Source organism: Pyxicephalus adspersus, chromosome 3 (assembly GCF_032062135.1).
Source record: "Pyxicephalus adspersus chromosome 3, UCB_Pads_2.0, whole genome shotgun sequence".
NCBI classification, from domain to species: Eukaryota; Metazoa; Chordata; class Amphibia; order Anura; family Pyxicephalidae; genus Pyxicephalus; species Pyxicephalus adspersus.
Window position 1 is genome coordinate 107,842,011 of NC_092860.1, and position 18,640 is coordinate 107,860,650.

At 35.7% G+C, this 18,640-nt stretch overlaps 1 protein-coding gene, 1 long non-coding RNA gene and 1 other non-coding gene across 4 annotated transcripts; 1 reads left to right on the plus strand and 2 right to left on the minus strand.

Annotated features, from left to right (window-relative positions):
• Positions 1–2,352: 2,352 nt before the first annotated feature.
• FGG (fibrinogen gamma chain) lies at positions 2,353–9,824 on the minus strand. Of its 2 annotated transcripts, none has more exons than XM_072405943.1 (10): positions 9,668–9,824; positions 9,396–9,449; positions 9,125–9,311; positions 8,948–9,038; positions 7,506–7,636; positions 6,157–6,290; positions 5,625–5,809; positions 4,968–5,245; positions 4,144–4,310; positions 2,353–2,491 (listed from the first exon to the last, which is right to left on the minus strand). In XM_072405943.1, exons 1-10 carry the CDS (start codon positions 9,734–9,736, stop codon positions 2,477–2,479), a joined length of 1,311 nt encoding a protein of 436 aa, XP_072262044.1. In that variant the 5' UTR covers positions 9,737–9,824; the 3' UTR covers positions 2,353–2,476. The 2 variants fall into 2 exon arrangements, with proteins under 2 accessions (XP_072262044.1, XP_072262043.1); XM_072405942.1 differs by having other exon boundaries at positions 4,088–4,310.
• Positions 9,825–11,884: 2,060 nt separating this feature from the next.
• Positions 11,885–15,637, minus strand: LOC140327784 (uncharacterized). Its single transcript, XR_011920124.1, has 3 exons — positions 15,576–15,637; positions 13,368–13,469; positions 11,885–12,252 (listed from the first exon to the last, which is right to left on the minus strand). It is a non-coding gene; the product is annotated as an uncharacterized lncRNA (long non-coding RNA).
• Positions 13,372–13,443, plus strand: TRNAQ-CUG (transfer RNA glutamine (anticodon CUG)). Its single transcript has one exon. It is a non-coding gene; the product is annotated as a tRNA-Gln (tRNA).
• Positions 15,638–18,640: the final 3,003 nt, after the last annotated feature.

The window sequence follows — 18,640 nt, forward strand, 5'->3', positions numbered from 1 at the left end:
ACCATTGACCATCAATCTCTACTAGACATGACATTTTATTTTCTGGTTTACCATTACAGATTTTTGAGTCAGTTCTTTACTCACACAGAGGACAAAAAGAATAATGGGGATTCATCACACAATCAGCAGGTTAGTAGCCTAAAGGTGACATAGGGATCTGCTTTGCTGAGCTAGGCTATAAATATACCTCCTATATGCAAAAGTTTCAAATCTTTTGGCAAAAACAAATCTATTTCAGGAAATTATTTACCTGTTTGTTTTAATAATAGTGCAGCCAACCAACGCTTCAAATGGGGACAAAGAAGCTTTTGGGTTTTAAGGTTATTATGGGGCTTATTAAATATGTGTTTATAGGTGTTTATGTTTTCCAGAACAAAAGAACAGTAATATTTGAACAGTGAGAAACTGATTCTACAAATCCTGCCCTTTGCTTTTTTACTTCTATATAGTTAACAAACGCATTTTTTGTAAGATGTGTCTGGTTCCTTTTGAGTCTGGTTTTCCTAAGATGCTTACACACTTGTATTAAATGGATTGTTAAAACATTAAAACATGCTGTGGTTACATTCACATTGAATGATGACACCATGAAACTGTGTGGTAGGCCAGCAAGAACGTGAACACAAGATAGTTTCCATACAGTATAATGATTTCTATTCTGTGTCCACTTCTATAGGGCAGGTGCTGGTGTGGCTGCACAGGCCACGTGCAATCTCTTTGAAATTCCTAGGATAGTATTCTTGCTATCATAAATCATCATCATCTTGATATCATAAACCCGTACTAAAAAGTACAGTAAGTACATAAATTAGAATCCAACAAAGAAATCCCCAACAAAGGACTGGAACGAATTTAAACAGCCTTCAGAAAGATTTGGGTCTTTGTATGGCTAAGACGTAACTGGAGATAAATTCTTCTAAGACGTTATTTTTTGCAGTCAAACGTTTTCAGAAATCTAGAATGTGGGATATTTGCCCAATGTTGGTTTAGAGGGGGTAAACTTGGCAATTGCTCAAGCCCCACTGTCTCCAGGGCCCCAAGTACCAAGATGTCAGGGGTACAGGGAGATGGAATGCTGTTTTTTTAGGACCCCTACTTCATCTTTGCCAAGAGTCTATTTTTTTTTATGAAACTACCCTTGCCACAGGGAATTACTGGAAAACGTTAGCTTTGTACTGAGAGTGGAAAGGACTGTTAATGCCTGACGGTGAAAAGCCTATTTAGAATAAAACAGCATGGGTACCCCTTAGTACCTGATCATTCTTTGTATTGCAATGTGCCTCAACCTACTGAAAAATAAATTACGTTTTCAGGTATGGGCAAACAACCTTGGGGTCTTCCACTACTTATAAGAAAGGAATGCCACACAGCAGCATAGGGTGTATTACTAGGCTGCCCTTTGCATGGTAGGACCATGAAACTTCATGATTTTACACACAATTCTGTTAAAGAAAAAACATTTCCACCCTTCCATATACAATTTATTTGTAGGCTTACAAGGACCAGGTATTCCCCTTTTTGCTTTTTTTTTTATACCTGTACTGTGATGTGTTATTTTTTACTTGACATTATTAATGTACTGTATCCATTTATTTACATGTACCTGAAGTATTTCTACTGTGCAGGTATGAACTGTAAATGTACTCTTACCCTCATACCCTTACTGCATTTTTATGAGAAAAGTACGGTATGTTGCTGCAAAATTTCCTAATGTATTTAACAAGCACACATCAGGGTCAGACATGTTGTGCTTCTTAAAAGACATCTGCCATAGGGGACCTATGGTTCAAACATTACCAACCTCCTAAAAATGGAAGTTACCTGGTTGTAATTCTTATACTCTGATTACAATGATTCAATCACCTACCTGGGACAGGTATACAGATAAGTAGGATAAAAACACCTAACCTGTATATTCATTCTAAGTGAGTGATTTATAAAGTCTGATGGTCAGATGATCACCACTACAACCACAAAGTTGGCATCACTTCATAAAGTAGTTATGATGGCAACCACTGTATCTATCTGATGGCAGGTTTGCTTTAAAATTAAAACATTGTGTTATATGGATGTTATTTATTAGATTACCAGGACAAACCCTTTTGAATATATGTAAAATAGTTATTTTTACTGTGACAGGCTGAAATTGAACAGATTAGGCCTAAATTCAGAAAATGCCTGTTCAACACATTGGTTTATATTTAGTAATATTTCAGAAGAGCATTTGACTTCAGGTTTTGTGAGATGAGTTATCATTGCCTGCTATGTTTTTAGTCTTTGCACTAGATAAACTTACACATGTGAGGAAGAGATGCAAAATGGAAAAAATAAATAAAATATATTAAGACTGTATTTTGACTTTAAAATTATATTTAATGTAACTTGTTTTCCTGTTTGACATAGTGCAAGTTTACAGACTGCAAAAAAAAGGCATATTCCGCTTCCCACAAACTTGTGCTTTTTAAAATGTGTCAGTTTATATATCTCCAGCCTACAATGAGAGAAAACAATAATTAATATACCATACCACAAAAAGAACAAAAAGTCGATTCTGGAAACGCATAAAAACATAAAGTGCATAGCATATTATAGGTGATAGGGATCCTGCCAATCATATAATTTGTATGTGCAGTTTTCTGTAAACCCCAATGGATTTTTTGGTGATAATGGATTCCTTACTGGTAAAATGCATCACACAAGAATGTAGTGCAGTTCCAGAGGAAAGTCATGTTTATATTTTAAAAATAATTAAAAAAATTAAAAGTCTTTAATAAAAAATCCAGCTGGTTCAGTAACATAGTGTAAGCAGCAGTTATGGCTTGTGGGTATTAAACACCTACATAAAATGAGCTTCAAGCAGTCAAAAAATCACATTGATTTCTAATCTGTTGCTACAGAATTACCATACATGATACTAAACTTTGCACTATGATATTAAATAAATCCTATATTATTTGTAGCACCCTACAGATAAGAAAATTTTTGTAATTATTGAGCATGGTTAGTGAGTTTAGAAATAACCACATGAGCTTAAAAATATCAAACTTTTTGCAATTGACCCGGTTCTCAGGCAGACAGAAGCATTTACACTTAATATTCTAAACAGTGTAATATTTGAGCATTAAGTATCCATATCATATCTCTGTATTAAATTAGATAAAACAGAATTGGTCAGAACATGATGATATATGATATCACCGGATCATCAAAATCTAACATACCAGCGCTTGGATATAAAGTCATTACCAAATGCTAGAGAAATGTTCTTGGACTATATATATGAATATTAGGTATGAAATATTCATACCTGGCAGATATAACCAATTTTATCTTGATCGTCTAATTATTTATATAGAAAATGTCTATGTCAAACAAGGGTTGTCTATATAAAGTATAGACAACCTTATATAACTGCAATTAAAAATTTAACACATAGTAGAGAAAAACCACTGCTGTAGATACCATGTAGTTTCTTAAAAATATAGCCAGAAAATATAACCTTTTGTAGGTCTTCCCTATTTGATATCAACCAAATACAAGTATGATTTGATCACATGGCCATACTGTCATCACATGTCATTTCTATTGCTCTTTACCAATATAAAGGAGATGGCAGATATGACCAATTCAATGGAATATCAGGCCATGGTGGTGTAACTAGATTGATCTGACCAATCCTAAATCATATGGTAAGTGTTAGACAAATATTGTTAGGAAAGGAAAAAGTGTATTGTATTACATCTGCCAGACACATGCCAATCCAAGATTATAGTAGGAGACACTGTTCATTCAAAAAAGCCAGCTGTTGTACATTAAGAATGTATACTGTATTTATTGTTTCTAAAATGCTTGAGGGGAAATACATTGTATAAGTAAGTGACAAAGTGTATGGATATTTCTAAATGTTTTTTCTTCAAAGGCAAACATACAAAATTATACAAAATATGTCTGAATTTTCTAATAATAATTCCACACTTTTGTGGCAAATGAAGCAAATCCTTATATACTTTGAGTGTTTAATTGTAAATATAATTAACTACAAAAAATGAGGTTTGGAGAATCATTTAAACTGTTGTCAGTGTCTTACAATCTAAATGTCAGTGTTTTACAATCTTATATATCTCCTCGGCCATCAGACCCGACCTTAGATCCCTTTACAAACTGTTGTCCACCATCCGTTCCATATCGGTTCAAAGGAATAATTTTCATGGAGGTTTTCTTCATGGATTCCCAGCGGGATCGCCATGTTGCCCAAATGATACCATTGTCATAGCCACCAGGTTGAGTATCAGCCTCGCTGTATTTGCCACCTATGAAGAAACATAGCCGAACGTGGTTATAGACAATTTACTAGTATGCAGCCCATCACACTGCACAGCATAAATTTGTAAAGTAAACAAAATCTTTATTACTTTACTAACTGAAGAGCAAAGATTAAGCAAAGACAAGATTACCAAAAAATATTCCTAATAGATTAATATTAACAAAATTGATAATATAGCTTTGAAAAAAGTATGGGGTCCCTGATGGAAACTGGATTCCATACTGGGCAAATCCTAAATAGCTCTTTACACAGCCATAGTGTTATTGAGCAATGGGTTTCCCTCAAATTTCAACTTCAACTGACCCTTTGATTGATATTTTATATAACTCTACTGAGAGAAATACAGGGCCTGTCATTGCTGACCTCCTTCAAATCCAAGATGCTTAGCTGTCTCTAAAATCATTACTTCAGTAAAGAGAGGCACATAATGGCAGCGTTCATATTCTGTTAAAGTTTTCTTTAACTACAAGTGATTTCCAATGGCCTCCTATTATATCTACCATATATTCAGAGCAGAAGTATCAGTTTTGTAAGACACACGCCAATAATTTAAACTATCTACAACAAATTTTGAAGTTATTCTTCAACATAATTTGCACTTTATTAGAATAAAAAGTGCAAATAAAGATGATAAAAGTTTTACCTTGGTAATATTTGCCGTTGAGGTGACCAGCATGGCATCTGTTCATCCACCAACCAGAGCCATCTTGTTCAGCGCAATTTCCATCATATTTATCATTATCTCTGTCATGTGTACTGAACTGCATGCCATTGTGAGAAGTAAAAAACTTGTCGCTAGGGTCATCTCCAAAGTCAAACCCATCAAAGGCATCCCCTGCATCACCACCAAGGAAATAAGCGTAGGTCAGCCTGTAATTGTCCTTCTCGGAACCCAGCTTGAACATGGCATAATCGGCTGTGCTAAATAGACAAAAGAAAGGCAATTTCATATCAGTATACATTAATTCCTGGAGTTGTATATTTATTTGCAATAAAAAACACTGATTTTATTGATGATCGATCACATTATTTTCCCCTTTATGCCTTTTCACGGACTGCTGAAATAACCGTTTCAAGTATTGATAGGTACTCCCCACCCTTTTCTAGGCATTTTTGAGCTGAATTCTCATTAGTCACTGGTTAATATGGGGTAATATTATTTGTACCATGTTAGTAAATCACCTGGCAAGCATTGCTTTTAGATTTATATGTTCTTTTTATATTAGTATTTTTTTTAATTTTTCTGATCTTTACTCATCTGAAGTTGAACCCCAGACAACTATGAAGCAGCTCATATTACCTTTTCTGACCATTCCAGTCTTCCAGCTCTATCCGGAGAACATATGGGATGGTACTCTGTGTACTAAGAAGGTGTATCTTCTCATTTCCAAGCCAGAACTCTGTTGTGTCTGTTGGAGACAAGTATCCAAATCCTTCTTTGTACTGGACCCAGTTTTTGTTGAAATCCACACTGCCATCAAGCCTCTAGGAAAAACATAAAACCATTTTGCTATGAATTATGACAGTTACATATTTGAAGTTTACAGTGGTAAACATCTCAAGCAGTTTCATCTTTCCAATAGTGTGTGTCAATATATTTAAAACAGATTTCAATATAAATGGCATGATTCACTTGATTGTCACTATGATAGACTGTTTTGAATACATTTCTTAAAAAGGTGGGCTGTTAGTCTGTTTGTAGAAGAGATATTTATTCCAGAGATACTGCAATACTGACCCCCCAACTTCATTGTTACGCAATATATTTTAGACTAAAATATTTTCCAGCTACTTATTGAAAGAGACAAAAGTTACAGAAAACTAATACTTACCCTTTGGATAACAGTCCATCCTAAACCAGATGGTTCAATGTCACAATAAGTCAGGAACTGTTGTTTGGCTTTTAAAGGCTTAAGGTAGTAGAGACCACTGACACGTGCTCCTTTATTTGCAACATCTTGGCAATCTAGGAAGAAAACAATGTTACATCATTAATAATACAGTCTATTGCTTAAAATGTGGCCATGAAGCACTGCATTCACCTCTTCCCAGCCAACAGGGTACCAGTACACAGTTTCTTTTTGCTGAACAATCCTGAACAATGCTCAGACATTTGTGTTGTCCAGTACAACAGTGGGGGCCACTAACTGCCAGTGCAGCAGAAGGACTTCTTATCTGACCCCCGAGTGCAGCTTTACCCCTCTGTGGTTGAAGAATCTTGACATATCTGTGTCAAACAACTGGATTTGCATATATGAGATTTCTTTCTACAGCTAATAAATAAGTCCATGAGCAGTGACAGAACAGTTGAACTGATCCACCGTCTGCAATAGGCAGTATTGAAAACAGCCGGGGTACAGATTTACCTACGAGTCCTGCCACATCCTGGCATTAAAGGAAGCAACAGGATGCACACTGTGATTCCATGTCAAGCTCCACAATCAAGGTGATCACAGAACTGACACACTCACAAATGTTTTACCCCTAATGAAACTTAATCATTGATTTCGGCTCCACTTGGGGAGATAATACTTCTGAGTGTACCTGTTCTGTGATCTCCTTGATTCACCTGGGATCAGTAAAGTTTGGAGCTTGACATGGATTCAAAGTGTGCAGCTTCTTACTTTTTTGTGCATGTTTGTGCCTATGTGTCTGTATTTTCACTTTGCAAGAGAAATCCAATTTAGAAAATGAGGTGAAACTTCTATTCTTCATCCATGTGCACACAAAATCCCTGTTTTGTAAATTACCTTGAGCATGATTGGGTATTCTTTGCAAAATTAACTTTCTTCAGATTCAGCCATTGGGTCAGATTTATTAGAGCTCTCCAAGACTGGAAAAGTAGACTATTATGGGAAAATCTAAGTGATCCAACAAACCTTGAAATATATATTTTTTTTTAAATCATTGATTATTAGTTGGCAAATGTTTTTATTCTTGGACCTAATCAATTCCAGGTTTGCTGCTGGATTACTTAGGTTATCCCATTATAGTCTATCTTCTCCAGTCTTGGTGGACAACTTTAAGAAACCAGACTCATTGTGTTTTTGGGTTGTTTAAGTGCCTGAACATGGCATAGAGATGGCATGGCATTAAAAAAATTTAAAGACAATGATATGTTTTTGTGTCATTTATGTATCATAATGTCACTATAAAAGTGACATTAGGACAGTAAGTGTACCTTTTCCAGTTACTTCCTGGATCTGAACAGTTTCTTTGCATGGTTTCTGGCATTGCACTTCCAAGCTTGCAATCTTCTGTTTCAGCAGGGCAATTTTATCTGTATTGGAAGTAAGTAATTCCTGCAGGTATCTATAAGAAAATCAAAAATATATTATTTTAACCATTTCTAGGTACAATAAAACCAAACATATTATTTTGTGCATAGTATATACTCCCATATTACTTACAGGGCTTTTATATGTGACTGTGACACATATCTGAAATATCCATTCACAATGGTGTTAATGACTGTACTAGCTGTGTCAGTCTGTGTTTGTTCATAGGGAAAGTATCACAGTACATGAACCTGAAGACCTGTTTTGTAGGGTTGAGATTACACCAAAACCCACACTGTGTAATCATGTTTCCTTGGCGAGTATTTACTAGACTAATGTTTTTTTGCATGAATTAAAGTTTTGTTTATTCACTTGAATGGGAAAATGCAACACAACTAAAATCCCAAAGCAGCCAACTGCTATGTGATGTAATAGTGAACCCGGTCCTATTGAAAATACTGGGGTTGATGTGTGAAACAAGTAGAGTCTGATTTTTTTAGCTAAGTAAATGTTCATTTTGTAAAAAAAACGTTAATGATTACGGGGGATCTGTGTTCACTTTGAATACCCAAACATTTGCTAAAATCTTATTTTTGAATTTGGATTTTGGATTTTCCCTTTTCCCATTTAAACCCTTTCTTATTCTCCTTAGCACTAAAAAAAAAAAATAGTTACACAGAATCTTATTTATAAAGCTGGAAATCAACATTTTTTTTAAGTAGCAGTACTATTTATATGGCCCCATTCATGCAGGTGGCGATAGTAATCACTATATGATCACAATACATGAACTGTCCACCACTACTGCACAATCACCACTTTACCGATCACCAGACAGCGCCAAAAATTTGCTTCAATTAGTTACTTAAAGTGATGTTCAGTTAATTCAAGTGAGTAGGGGTTTCAATCCAGCATAAAATGTGCAGGGATGTCATGGAATACCAACTCTTACTCTGCTGTGAAAGCTTTATTACTGCCAGTGGGTTACAATGGGGTTAATTCAGTAAAAGAATAAAGAACATTCATTTGCTTAGCAAACAAGTGTCCTTACTTACTTCAGTCATCCTAGTGCAATAATAAATCTTTTTTTTATCTCCTATGCACATAATTGGATGAGTGAAAACAACTTTGCAATATACAGATATATACTATTTTTTTTATTTGGATCATTAATACATTTTTAGACCTGTAAAGTATCTAAAAATTAAATACATATTTCTTAAAAGCTTATTTAACAGGTGTATTTTAAGAAACAAACATACTAATCATTACTGAAGAGATTGCTTTTATATTGGTCAACAATATATTAATGATACGAAAATCTAGTTTACACAGGATCACTTACTGTATGGCCTGTTCATTCTGCACAACTGTCTGTTCATATCGTGAAATATCATCAAGCATATTTCTGGACTTCTGTGTTGGGTTTTCAAGTTCTGATAAACAAAATTCAACAAATTTTACCATATAAAACTATAATAAACTCTTGCATACACACAAATGCAAATTTACTATAGCTTACGTTGTGAACCTGTCTGGGGGGGTTTCTTCCCAATTTGACGAATGTCTTCTACAATTATTGTTGTATCTGTGGTGTCATTGCCAATTCTGCTTAACAGCCCTTCCAGGTACTGCAGGTCTGTGTCAACATCTGATTGATATCTGCTGAAGAAGTCTGATACTCCACATGTGGTTGGGCAGTATTCCCCCTGCCAGCAAATAAAAAATGAATCAGATAATGCTGTTCTAAATGACATCCGACATTTTTTATGAGAAAATAAAAGAATACTTACAAATCGTTCATCTAAAATGCAACAGTTGTCTCTGTTTGGTTTTAAACTGTATTGCTGTAAGATTGAAACAAATAATAATGTCATTAATAGATTGAAAAACCTATTTGATTTATATTTTCTTTTTTTTTATTAGCATGGTGACTGTTTGCAGTTGTACAACAATTACATAGTCACCTAGGTTTTATGAATACTAAAATAAACTACTTCTTGATTTTCTAATGACATTAATTATTAAATTTTTTTTTTACCTATAGAAAATAGTTAATACTCACGCAATAAGTGCTGGAGAAGAGCAGTACAACCTGTATAAAGAATAACCCCTGCTGGTATATTCGTGTCATGTTGCAGGTATGATATGCCTTGTACCTGCTTGGTTGGATAGTTCACAAATGAAGCTGAGCTTGCAAGGTGCTGCTGTTATATGTGCAATCTCTGACCAGTAGCAGCATTGCAGACAGGGACAAAGATATGTCCAAAGGTCAGAAAAAAGGTCAGGGGAGGAGGAGTTCACAGGTGATGACCCTCAGACAACATTAGTCACTGGGAATGCAACCAACATTTGAATGTTACTAAGAGTATTTACTCTTAACATGCTGATTTAAGACTTGCTGACACAAATAGTTTGCTTGTTCTTGGATTTGGCTTGTTTGTCATTGCGAATATTAGTTTATTAATGTTATGCCTATCATTAAAAAAGAATATGCAGAGACATAGACTTGAGCTACACAAATGGCATTGTTATATTAGCTAGAAGATCATCTAGAAAACTACGTAAACATAGAAAAGTTTATTTGCTCTACAGCACAGAACATTAAAAAAAAAATATCTAGGGTTTTATTTACTTTAGAAGTGCTACTCTTCCCTAGTCTTGGAATGCAAAAGCAGGTGAAGCAGGTCAGCTGCAGCTCAAATGCAATTACAATTGTACATACCATAAATTGTGAAAGATCTCAGAAGTGTCTTACTGATGTTATAAAGATGGTGCATTGGTAGAGTGGTGCTTCAATGGCTAGCACTTTGACCTTACTGCACTGGGTCCCAGCTTCGAATCCCAGCCAGCGCACAATATGCAAGGAGTTTAGGTGGGTTTCCTCTGGCCACTTTGCCCCCCCCCCCACATCCAAAAAACATGTGGTTAGGTTAATTGCACCCCCCCAATCAACTTTAGTGTGTGTAAAATAGGAAGGACAACCAGGCACTGGATGGAAGGATGTATGATAATAATACTAAAGAAATGCTGAATTGTGGGAAAAAACACACACAGTATTTTAAAGGAGCCCTCAGTTTGGGGAGATTTCCATTTATTTCCTGGTACTTCTATAGGGCATATAACATGTATAGAAAATGAATAAATATAATAAAAAATCATATATAAAATATTATACCCTAAAAGGGGGTTGATCCATTATCCATACATCCCATTTTTTTAGATAGAAAGAAAGATACAAGCACATAGTATATAAACAAAAGACAAACCACAGTCATGCTACCTGTAGAACAATCTATGAGGATTTATATGTTAAACGTTTTGTTTAGGCTTCACTTTTTTTTTTTTTTTTTAATCACTACTTTTGCCTTTTCTAAAAAAAACAAAAAAACAAATGAAATAAATCAAACATGGGTAATAGGCTTAATGCAGTACAACACATTACATAAATATTATATTTATTTTATAAAAACAATATTTTCTGCAGATCTACACAGTGAGTCAAAACAGGGACAAGAAAAGAGAGACAGAGTTCTTTGGTTCCAAAGAAGGGACAGTCCCTTTAAATCAGGGACAGTTAGAAGATATGCAAATCTACTCTATCCAAACTTTAAAAAATGATTATCTATAGATATATTTTTAGGTGCACCAGTTAACAAGCAGTTTAAAAAGTAATCAATTACCTCTTTATCTGCATTTACTGTGAAGTAACTCATTCTGAAGGATCCTCAAAAACACAACACAGACCTTAAATTTAGTTTCAGTCAGTTCTATTTTCATAGAAGGTAAATAGAGAAAGTTGTGATTTTAGTTTTTTTCGCAATGCCTCGAACTACAAAGGGCGATGAGGGCTCTTACTACTTGTTTTTAAAATTCTTAATTAGAAAGTAAACATCCAAATGTGGTCATTTTTTGCTTTTCCTAGATTGAAATGACTATTAAAGAGTTTCAGATGTTTATCTTTTTGCTACAAAGAATGGTGTTGTACATTTTCAATACAGGTTCATGTGGTACTTTGATTAGATATGTTGCCACCTACATCTCCCCCACTTAATGCAAAGTCTATGTTCCACAATGTTTTTCCCCACTATAAATGTATTGTTTTAAAAGATTACATTGCTTAGGAATAACAATTATGAATATATGAATAGGAATACAGAAATATGTGCCAAACAGTAATCCTTGGCTATGCCACTTGCAGCTGCCACCCTGGAACTGGCACTTAAAATTTGTAGCAGACAGCCAAGTTAGTGATAAATCAAAATACACATTGCCCATTTAAATAATCCCAGCTAAGGGCTATTTTTAAAAAAATATGCCATGGCCTAAGTTTTGCCATAAAAATCTCCCGTCATGTTTATAAAGCACTGCTGTGTACTTTTTAAATGTGCTTTGTGCTTTTTGCTTCAATTCGCTTGCTTGCATTTCTAAGAATTTTGAGGAACAGGGGAAAAAAATTTTTCCCAGTTGAAGGAAACCTGCTTAAAGTGTAACTGTACCTATGATGCATATTTATCTAATAGGAGCCCAGCCCCTTGTTTAATTTATACTTACCTGTCCTCATTTCAGCTAGTTGTATTTTTCGAATTTAGGAGCCACTACAATGTCTCCGAGCCAGAGGATCAATTCTGCATGCACAAGCTCTAAAGTCTATGGAAATGAACAGAAGTGATTAGAAGTAATCAATAAAGCCCTTCCCTCTTATTCCTGGGTAATTTTTGCAATTAATGGGGAGTATTTCAATATATGCCCTAGGTGAGATAGTCATCAATGATGCATTTTCATCAACATAACATGATATAATTTAAAAACCCAGGCAAAACCTACATATTACAGTTTGACTGTTCAGTTTATTTACAATTTGTAAAAACAATGTCATATTACATTGTACACAAGCTATCCAGGCATTTTATTTCCAGTCAAGCAGGTATTTTCATTATTCGTGTGTTGATACTTGGAGATTGAAAACAGAAAGAGAGTGTGTTTATCTGGTGAAGGTATAATAAAAGTAGGCCTTAGATATAGCCTAACTGCCAACCCTAGGAATAATCAAATGACAAAATAGAACGGAAAGTTTTTTTAGGCAAATAATTTCAATTGTATTCATAATAAAATCTCATAGTACATTTCTGAAAATAAAGCAGTTTGGTATGACCTAAGACTTGGGTCCTGGTCATTACTAATTACTAAGACATTCGACTTCTAACCAGAATCTACAAATATTTGGTAATTATGTCGTATACGTAAGTCGATTACCCGACGCATTTCACCCAGTCTGGGCTTCCTCAGGGGTATTATACATATAACGAAAATGCACAGAAGTTCATTTGCAGTATCTATATGTATAGCAAATACATTCAGTCAGTACATGTAATAGTAATATTAGTGAATAAATAGTTCAGTAGTATATAAGTAAAATGTCATAAGGTAATAAACACAGGCAATAACAGAAGATTTATTATATATATTTGTATATACCAATGATATAGGCACCGAACATAATATCTAAATGGACTTTTCTTCCACATATAACAGGGAATCTACTTCCAAAACAGAAATATTTGTCAGCCATCACCTTCAGACAATAGAATCTTCTTACATTTTTTGTCAAAAATACTTATCATTTTAGGATTTGATTCCGAAAGACGATAAAAAGTTTGATTGCAATAAGGCAGTGCCGAGTGTTTAATCTTCCTCAACCCGGTTTCCCACAGGTATTCAAGCTTGCCCCCTTACCAATGCATTCCATAAAGACATTGCTATACCTAAGGTTCCATGGTGTAATGGTTAGCACTCTGGACTCTGAATCCAGCGATCCGTGTTCAAATCTCGGTGGGACCTTTCTTGCTGATGCTCTAGGATATTATCTGTATGAAAAAGTGTATGGTCAATGTCAACCCAATAATTGAGTCTCAGTAAATTTTCATAATAATGTGTATATTGTTTATAGTATTTGAAACCTTTCCTCCCCTCCCAGGTTGGGGAAGTAGTATTGTATAGTTAGTGAACTGTATTTCAGTAATGCTATATTAAGTTGCTAGTTTTATTTAAAGTATTGTAGAATAATAGGGGGGGGGGTCAAAGTAATGTAATCACTTACATATTCCTTAGTAGAAAATTGAGTATGGTTTTGCACCAAACATGAGAAGTACCAAGGTAGTTATAGGGGCTACTGTGACATTGACATTTCCCCTGAAGAAGTGAGTTATGTAATGTGGTTAGCTTAAAGGAGAGCAAGATAAAGATAAGTAATTTGTACTTGCAAATTGTAATGACAGCATATGAATGCTTTACAACAATGTCTATCATTTCAGGGCACTTCAGCCGAACATCTCTTGGAGGTACCATAATGTTCGGTGCTGCTGGAAGCTCAGGGACCACCCTTTATTTGTATAGGTAACAAAGCAAAACAAGGATCTTTATCGTTAGGGTTTACATAAAAATAAATTGTTTTCTGCAAAGAAAAACTTTATCAAAATATAACTGAAAAGGCCCAAACATACATATTGTCAGTAACAGTTTCATTGCAACCACCAACGCATTTTAACTTTAGAATAACCATGAAAAAAATGAACAAACCTATTACTGGATTTCACGTAAAAATTATGAAACTGACATTTTTTTTCTTTACGGGAAGGGGCAACTCTGAAGTAAAACAAAACATTGTGTATATAATAGGTATTCTTATTTGTGTTTGTTTTATACGTGGGCTGTAGTAGTAGAGCCTGTACTGTTTGTTTTTGAGAGGCGTCTGTAAACACAGTTTATCTTGAAGGTTACGTGTGTTCAGTGCTGCACAGCAAATCAGCTCTGGATCAGATTTTTTAAACTTTGTATTAAGATGAAGAAAACTTGGGAGACTTTTTCTACAACAATAAATGCAAACTATGATGTATTTTCAGCATGTAAACATTGTGAAATGTTATTATGCACACAAACCATTTTATATGATGGTTATTTTCAGAGTGGAGGAATAGTCAGTCTTGCATTCTTTCATGAAATGTTACTGATATTTATTAGCAATCTATTCACAAGAACAGGCAAATGCTTTTCATATACTTCTTTCTAAGTAGTGCATTGTTTTTATATGATTTAAAAGGGCCGATTTACTTCAATTATCCAATCACAAGAAAAACCAATGTTATTATTTATTTGATGTGCGAATGACTGGGAATTCAAAATGATTACAATTGAAATATATTGAGTGGGGATTCTATACTCCTTTTGTAAATTAACAAAAGCAGGGGGTGAATTGCTATAGCACATTTGCTTCCCAGATTTGCATGAATATGTAGATACATGTATTAAAGTCAAATGCAATTCTTGCAACTAATTAGCAAATCACTTGATGTTCAATATGTGCAATGCAATGCTTGTTTCCTGACTGTTATGCTGACACTTTGCCTTCAATATTTTCACTAGGTCAAGGAATTCTTGACTTTTCTACTTTTCATCAATGGCAACCTTATAGCACATTTTAAAATGTATGCATAATTGATTGTCTTATTATCCTATTATATCGGATAATATACCAATGTGTGTGCTCTCTTTCCAGTGGCTACTTCTATATAAATCAATACATACAGCACTGTATAAAGGGGATCAGGTGTGCCAGACAATGATCTCAATAGAAGCAGTGAGGACATTTGTACCAAATCACAATGTTTGTTCACATAATAGTGAAGTATGTTTAATCCTGTGTTCATGAATTGGCTAAAGTTAAATTCTCATCAACATGACTGAACCACCCAATACACCCCTTTCTTCCAGAACAGTAATCAATGAGGATTTTACATTTTTAGTTTTGGATTGCTTTAATGGTAGTCTACATAAATAAGTATATGCTACTTTATGCTGAAGGAAGTGATGTCACATCATTCTTCCCTCAAGAATTATATTAGTTAATATTTAATTATATTATAGTAATTATATAAATAATTATATTAGTTTCTGAAATTCATAGACCAACCCACTTGGCTCCAACATTCTTGTCACATTTAAAGTCCTTTAAATCAGCATGCTTCCCCACTGTGATGCTCAGTTTGAACCTTATTAGGGAATCTTAACACTATTTATATGCTTAAACGCATTGAGTTGTTGGCATTGGATTGGCTGAAATTTATATTAGAGTAAACAAGCAGTTGAATGGGTGTGCTTAATAAAGAGGGCGGTGAGTGTTTATGTTTGTGTATACATATAAATATATACATATATATTAGATTTTTTTTAATTTTTAGTATTTTACTTGTTTTAACACAGGTGAGGAATGAGATTACCCCTGTTTTTCATGTGTTTGCAGTCTTAAAATTAGTGTCTAGTGTCAAAATCAGACACTTTCTCTGCATATGGTACATCAAGATATCACCTGGGTTAGATTTCTATTTTAGTGTTCAGAATAATGTTAACCATCAGCAATTAGTTGGCTGCACTTCAGTGTCCTCCTTCCTATTAGGGGTTGCTGGATCACCCAGCTTCACTGATTAAAGTGTATCTTCTCCAGCCTTGGGGAGCTTTAATAAATCAGGCCCATTGAGCCATTTATCAAGTCCTGAGGTTGGGCAGCTGAGTGTGTCAGTGAAAACCCACTGCTGCTTGCATTCTTTGTTGCTCTGTAGGTGGCAACATCACTATAGACTTCAGCACTTCCACAGTTTGGTGTTAGGTTGGTGCACAATGGTGGCTACGGTTCATGAGACATTTAGGAGACATCCTGGAACATGGAAAAAACAATTCAAACATTTTGGGTATTGATTATTGGAACCCCAACCCACTCATTGGAATACAACATAGCAAATGGGATTTGTGCATTACGACAAGGGTTGTATACCAGGCAGCAGGTTCAAAGCAGAAAACCAAACAATGTAAAAAGTGGGCAAAGGTTAGTCATCTATAGAGAGTCCAGAAGAACAATCTGGCACAATTAACTGGAAAGTAATAAGAAGATATTCCTTAGGCGATATGAAGGTTGTCATACTGTTGTTGCTTCTAGTGATGTGAGGGCCTTCAAATTTGTGAGTTCATAAAAGACAATGCAATACTTCTTTATTTTATATTTAATTATTTTTATTGTGCGTACACAATACAAAAGGAAATGGAGTATAGCCACAGTAATGAGTAGAGCAGAATAACAAAAGATTAAATCTGGTAACAATTCCAAAGTAACAAAATATCACAACACTGGGAAAAAAGGGGGACAGGAAGGAGGGAAATGGAACCACACATTACTTATTGCACAATAACCTCAATACAATGGAACAAAATTAAAAAAAAAACGTTAACAACCATATTTATGTAGTTAAATAATGTCCACAGGTTCCAAGTTTGGTCAAAAATAACAAGAGTGTCTTTAGGCATACAAGTCAGCCTATCATTAACCATGGTCCAGTAACACTTAGAGATAGATCACCCCTAAAGGGGATAGTAGGGGATTTCCATGCTTTAGTCAGGGCAATTTAGGTAGAGGTAGAGGTAGATCCATCTATTGCCAGAGGCACACTCTGTAAATACTCTTAGAGACTCTTGAAGAAAAAAAATAAAGGCCAGGACAAGGACAAGACCACTAGATATGTTTCATTCCTCTCTGTGTACAGCCCCAAAAACATGGTGGAGAAGAAGAAGAATGATATCTGGCACCAGATCTGACCAGTGCAGTCTTTTTTTTTTTTTACAACACCGCATAATTAGTTTTTTATTAAATGATAATAATAATAATACGGTAATAAAAATAATAATAATAGATTTTCATTAGAAACCTGGATAGTAAAGGTTCCATTGGTTAGCTGCTGCAGAGTAAATAGGTGCATCCATATTCACCTACTCCACAAATCTCCTCTTTTGAAGTGCATTTTCTCCACAGTTACTTTATTATAGAGCAGGGGTTAGCAAAGTTTTATGGCCACTAGGCCATTTATGGGGCGAGTTGGAGCACACTAGGCAGGAGAGGGATTTACCTTCAGGGAGCTTTCCCTATTTACTGCTGCAGCAGAAGTATCAATGCTATCCGCGGTAAATATGGGAGCAACTGCAAGGGGGCGGCACCAAGGCTCCTGTAGTTCCTAACAACCCATGGCCGATCCGCCACCAACCCCCGGCCCTGGATCCGTGGGTTGCCGGCATTAGGCTGGATCGGCCAGGGGGCGTTAGGCCAGAACGAACTACCGGCTAGGCTGTATCTGACCTAAAGGCCGGAGTTTGTCGACCCCTGATATAGAGCTTTACCACAGGTCAGACTTAAAAATGCATGTAGGACCAGCTCTACATAGACACAGAAGTTGAAGTAGGAACGCACCCTTCTCCCCATCTGCTAGTGCATACAGACACATATCAACTTTTAATTAATCAGAAATGGTCAACAATTAAGCATCCAGTGCTGAGTTTTCCTAATATGAAATCCATCATGCTCTTGCCAATTGTCATGAAAGAGTCCAGTATTAAAGTGAAACAAAAAAATTCATAATGAGCAGGAAGCTTGTATATTGTAGGGGGTTATATCACTTCTCTACCTGTTCATAATTTCCTAATTATACTCACCTCTCTCTCACTTCCTAGGAATTCATTGATTTCTGGCAGCCAGCCATGCCTCGATTGTACACTGAGCTCCTCTAGGGCGGCTTAGTGTACTTTATATACCGTATTTTCCGGCATATAAGACGACTTTTTAACCTCGAAAAATCTGTGCCAAAGTCGGGGGTCGTCTTATACGCCGGGTACTTACCTGCAGCTTGCCTCACGTCCGGCACGGTCGAGTCCCCGCGAGTCCTCCTGTGCAAGCTGCCTAGGAGAACACGAGCCTGCACAGGAGGACGTGAGCCTGGATTGGCTCTCCAGTAGAGAGCCTGGATTGGCTCTCCAGTAGAGAGCCTGGATTGGCTCTCCAGTAGAGAGCCTGGATTGGCTCTCCAGTAGAGAGCCTGGATTGGCTCTCCAGTAGAGAGCCTGGATTGGCTCTCCAGTAGAGAGCCTGGATTGGCTCTCCACTAGAACGCGCCCATTCATTCCTTAGAGGCGCGCCCATTCATTCCTTAGAGGAGTGTGGAGC